General features: G+C 44.7%; 1 protein-coding gene across 1 annotated transcript; it reads right to left on the bottom strand.

Moving 5' to 3' along the window:
- Nucleotides 1-968: 968 nt before the first annotated feature.
- Nucleotides 969-3501, bottom strand: LOC116053678 (oocyte zinc finger protein XlCOF6-like). Its single transcript, XM_031304760.2, has one exon. It carries the CDS (start codon nt 3440-3442, stop codon nt 1388-1390), a length of 2055 nt encoding a protein of 684 aa, XP_031160620.1. The 5' UTR covers nt 3443-3501; the 3' UTR covers nt 969-1387.
- Between the last annotated feature and the right edge of the window lie 2205 nt (nt 3502-5706).

Below are 5706 nucleotides of genomic sequence, written 5' to 3'. Positions count from 1 at the left end.
AAGTGAATATAAAAGAACTACAAAATATATACGTGCATATGACACTGTTGTCAAAACCCATGCAATCGATGTACACACACTTGCAGACGGCATCTTGGAAGTTTGTGATCAATACTTGTCGCCTCTGGTGATGTAGCAGCCAGCTAGCGACAATGTATGATGACGTAACTGTAACCAAGTGGTGTCTCATTTCATAGGGGTATGTTTTCACCCCTAGCCCCTACCACTCGGTTTCGAGGGACAAGGGCTAGGGATAAGACAAAGGGGTAGGGGAAGGGGCAACATACATACAGTATATAACAGTCGGGCTCTGACCTCCCCAACAAATGTCTTTTTGTTGTGGCATTCATATTTTTTTCCTCATACAAACTTTGAAGATTTTTTTTTGCCACCAAAGGCACAGTATCAGGGTAGATGGGATGTTGTACTGGATCACTACAGCACCACGGCCCTTGTCAGCTGGTTCAAGTGATGTAAGAGCTTCCACCTCGTCTTTGTTGAGCAGCATCATAGAAATTAACATCCGTATTAACAAGGGCAGTGATTTCCTGTGGCAGTTTTCCATCAGAGGGAGTCCAATCAGATTTACGAATGAATGGTAAAGATGTAGAATCTTCTTTACCTTTATAATAAAAAGGTCCAATTTCAGTTTTCTGTGGTGCTGTTGTACCCTGGAAATCCAGAGTTCTCGCGAGAGCACAATTTGAATTTGCTCAGTGAGTCACTCTGGCATTGAGTAATCATGCTCATTACCTATGCCCTTGTAGCCCTGCTACACCAATCACATCAGTGTATCTGATATAGGCGGGCCAGAGGCGAGCTAAACAGATGACGACAGTTTAATCTACCAGTTAGCTCCGCTGGTAGCTAAGCGTATGGGGCTCTGGATACGTCACCCTGTGTATTGTTGTGATTGGTCAGTGTTATCCAATTGCGTGCAGTGAAATTTTCAAATGCATGCTTGGTGCCGCCCCTCGAGTTGGGCCATTTTCATTACTCAATGCCAGACCCTTAATCTTTCGGATTTGGGTCTGGATTTTCAGGCTAGTGCTGTTGTACATCCCATCTACTCTTTTCCCTGATTTGTTTTGTTACTGCTATATGTAGGATTAAAAGACAATCCCCTGCTCAGTAGAGCCAGCCGCTAAATGAGTGAACTTTAACAACTTAATGCTCATCCACCTGCTTTTTTTAACGAAAGGCTTAGGGTTAGGCTCAGAAAATAAAGAAAATGGTTCACATAGCTTCATGTGGTGTGTTACTTCAACCCGGTAGGTCAGTGGCTCTCAGTGTCAGATACTGGGGCAAAAGTCTGCCACGGGAAACTGTTGCGATTGGTGGAAGTCGCGGGAAGCTCCGGTTATCGGTCAGCATTTGCGGCAAAGTCTTAATGTTCACTCTTCACAGGGACAGGAGTGAATGGGAACTTGACGAACTCCTCCAGCCCTTGAAGCTGCTCTCCCTCCTGACTGACCCGAAGTTCCTCTTGTTCCTCTTTAATGTTTGGGGGCTCTGGGTCCTCCTGCTTTACCCCCATGTGTACCCCTGTACGGACCACTATGTCTTGGCTCAGACTTCCTCGTTCTGTAAAATGTTCCTCTCCTGTATGACTACTGTGGATCAGTGCTGCGTGAAGTCTTGTGGCAAATCCTTTCCCGCAAAGTGAGCTACTGAATGGTTGCTCATCTGTGGGGGAGTTCTTGCGTGTCAGCAGAGTGCAACCGTCTTCGCATCTTTCACGATACTCGGAGAAGCTGAATGGCTTCGTGTAAGTATCACGTTCTGTATCACTGACAGGAACGTGCTCGGTTTTCAGAAGCCTTAGACGTGACTGAGGGTGGCCGGTCGGTCTGCCAAAATCAACACTTTCGTCAGTCCCGGCTTCGGTTTGAACCTTGTCAGCAGAGCCGCCAGTGTTGCATCCATCACTTGAGGGAACTTTTTTACATCTCTGATAAGTGAACCCTGACTGATGTTGCCTGGTCTCTTTCCAAAACCCAATGTCATCACTGTCGTCAGCTTCAGATGCCAGTTCTGTCGTTTTATTAGCAACTTGTGTTGAACGTCTGGCTGCTTCTGGCCCTTCACAGTTCTCTCCATTAAAGCCAATTCTTCTTCTTCTTTGCTGTGAGAACTCCCTGAGACACTTGTGTTTTTTGATCTGAAAACGCCAAAAGAATCTCCCGCCACAGACGCCGCAGCTGAACGGTTTCACCCCGGTGTGCTTCACCATGTGGTACGTCACGGCTCCTTTGTTCCTAAACGTCTTACCGCAAACTGAGCAGCTAAACGGTTTCTCTCCTGTGTGCGTTTTCAAGTGGTAGTCCAGGCCTGCTTTTTGAGAAAACCTTTTACTACACAAGGTGCAACTAAACGGTTTCTCTCCAGTGTGAGTTCTCACGTGTTTATTCAAATTCCCCCTGTGTTTAAATGTTTTGGAACACACAGAACAACGGAATGGGTTACTTTCAGGATCCTTCCAGTCTTTCTCAGTCTCAGGTTCAGAAGAGTCTCCTGCATTGTCTTCATTATCTGGTTGCAAATGTGTATCTGGATCTGAGTTCCCGGCTGGTTCTGGTCCTCCACGGTCCTCTCCATCAGCCGCCGTTTTCGTCTGTGGAGCTTGTCTTTGATGAAGCTGTGAGGACTGGCGTCCAACGCATTTATGCCTTTTGACCTGTTCGGGCCAGGCAAATCTTTTGTGACAAACGCTGCAGCCGAAGAGTTTCTCGCCTGTGTGGATTCTCTTGTGCTTTTTCAGATTCCCCCTCCCACGGAAAGCTTTACCACACACTGAGCAGCCGAACGGTTTCTCTCCCGTGTGGATGTTCATGTGTTCCTTTAGGGTTCCACTCTGTGTGAAGGACTTCATGCAGAATGAGCAACTGAAAGGCCTTTCTCCTGTATGAGTTATCATGTGTGTCTTCAGGTTTCCGCTTCCACTGAAGGTTTTGCTGCATACTGAGCAGCTAAAGGGTCTCTCTCCTGTGTGGATTCTCGTGTGTCTCTTCAGATGGGACTTTGTTACAAATGTTTTCCCACATTCAGGGCACTGAAATGGTTTCTCGCCCGTGTGACGTCTTGCGTGGTCCTTCAAATGTCCAATGATGCAAAACCTTTTCCCACAATCGGAGCAACTAAAAGGTTTCTCTCCTGTATGCGATCTCATGTGTATCTTCAGGTGTGTCTTGGTGACAAATCTCTTCCCACACTCAGAGCAGCTAAGTGTTTTTTCACCGGCCTTACATCTCGAGTCATTTTTCAGAGAGTTTAAACCTGACTGAGGTTCTCTGGTCTCCTTCCAATCGGCGCTGTCATCAGTCTCGGGTTCAGAAGAGTCTTCAGCCTCGTCGTCATTATCTGGTTGTAAATGTGTATCTGGATCCGAGTTCAAGGCTGGTTCTGGTCCTCCGCGGTCCTCTCCATTCGCTTCTGTTTCCATCTGTTCAGTTTGTCTTTGATGAAGCTGTGAGGACTGAGGTTTCTCTTCATCATCTTCACTCTTCACAGGGACAGGAGTGAATGGGAACTTGGGGACATCAGCCTCCTCCAGCCCTTGAAGCTGCTCTCCCTCCTGACTTATCCAGAGTTCCTCCTGTTCCTCTTTAATGTGTGGGGGGTCCGGCTCCTCCCGGTCCATACTGGAGCTCCACTCCTGCTGCTCAGGGGGGACCTCTTCTTTAACCACCAACAGCTGCTGGACGTCTGCAGGAAACAGGAAATGCATATTTAAGGAAAACCACAAATTTCTGTTTTACGTCAAGCTTAAAATGTTTATTCAGTGTCCCGATGTGCTGCATGCAGCAGGCATTGGCACAATGACTCGTATTCGTCATACTTCATTTTTCATCATCTCCCACCACATTTTTTGTCCCGCTACTACTCTTGCAGTGTTGCAATCACACGCGAAAAAAAAAAAAAAATACACCACAAAGTACGAAAAGTTTGGGAATGGTGTGCTTTTCTCAGAGATTCGCATAGCTGTTTTTACGTAAATCACAAAATAAACTAAGCTAAATTTCCCCATAGGCTTTAATGGGAAATCGTGGGGAGAGCGACTTAACAGAGCTCGAAACCACCCCTCTTTGGAGCCATACCAATTCCACCATACTTTAACATATAAGGATGATTAAAAGGTAATTGCGTGATGTAGTAAATACAGTACATGTGAATAAAGAAGATCGCCAGGGGGGAAATTAAAATGTTTCACTCTGAATGGAGAGATGGCATAGTGAGCGGGGCTGCCAATGAAGGTGCTTTGCACAAGGGCACCTCAGCAGTGCCCAGAAGGTGAACTGACACGTCTCCAACTACCAGTCTACACTGTACTTGGTCCATACGGGGAACCCTCTGGTTCCCAAGGCAAGTCCCGACAGACTGAGCTACTACTTCCCCTGAATAGACTTTACAGCTTTAGTGCGTACCTGCTTTTATATCAGTGAACGTTACATTCAAGCCATTGCCAAATGAGTTGATACAAAGCTAATTAAGACTATCAGCTTCACGAAACACTCTGCATTTCTCAGTATGGCTATGTTTAGAACATGGTGTCGTCCGGCGACTTTCGCGCGCAGAAACTCAAGTGAAGATAATGACCTCTTCTGAAGAGTCAGTCATGTTTTTTGAATCCTCCGTGTCCTCCTTGGCTACTAGCAACTGTATGGAGGAGGGGTGGGGGTGCGTGTGCGAAGGCTAGTATCATGGGGATGCAACAATAGTGGTGTTGTTATTACTTAGAATTCGTCATGGGGGCAACAGAAACTACGCACTATAGCTTTAATGGGCCTCCTGCTTAACTGATATTACTATACTGATTACACTAAATTAAACCCTTGAATATTACATTGTTGAGTTGTGGTGATGGTTATGCATTGAGATTCTTTTATGACACATTTTTTTTTTTTTTACTGAAGTTGAGTAACACAGATGCATGTGGCATTTAGTTTGCTTCCCTATAAAGAGCTGTGGCCATGTTTATGACTCGGTTTACTGTTTATCATTAACCTTTAATGTACATTTTACATATAAGCAATATACTTTAGGCATGCAGTATATATTTAATATAATAAGTAATTTGTCTAGCTATCATTTGCAAAAATTGCACTGGATGAAGCAGCATACTCAAACAAGGGTGCACAGTATAGCGTTGTTCCAAAGATATTTACTTTATGAGTACATTTATTTTTAACACACGCACAAGTTAAAGTGATGGTTACATAGTATCTGTGTATTCATCAACATGTGCATAAGCAATGCTGTAAAAACTACAGAAATGTGTTGCCGTGTATACATTTCATTAAGTGCATTTAATAAGTCCAATTAATGTCTTGAATTCATAAAATGTCTGCTCACATGCGCCACCTGGTGGCTGTTGTTGCGCACTACAGCTACTACTGAAAAGATTCTTTCTCCCCCCTTTACTGACGCCACAGCAATACCTCGTACACGGTAATCATGTGGAATAAAACCAGTAACATATGTACTTCTACTTCTTAAGCCAGGGCTCCAGACCAACTTTTTTTACTAGGAGCACTGTAGCCACTAACTGAACATTTTAGGGGCACAGGCAGAAAATGTAGGGGCGTACACCTTAAATCGACCTGCATCACAATTTTTTTTCCCCAATTTTCCCCATCTTAACTCTTTTATTGATAAATGCTTTGGTAATAAATACAGAAACTACAGTGTGCGGTTTTATTCAGGTTA

The sequence above is a fragment of the Sander lucioperca genome, chromosome 24 (assembly GCF_008315115.2).
Source record: "Sander lucioperca isolate FBNREF2018 chromosome 24, SLUC_FBN_1.2, whole genome shotgun sequence".
In the NCBI taxonomy this organism is placed as follows: Eukaryota; Metazoa; Chordata; class Actinopteri; order Perciformes; family Percidae; genus Sander; species Sander lucioperca.
This window is presented reverse-complemented; position numbering and strand designations above follow the sequence as displayed.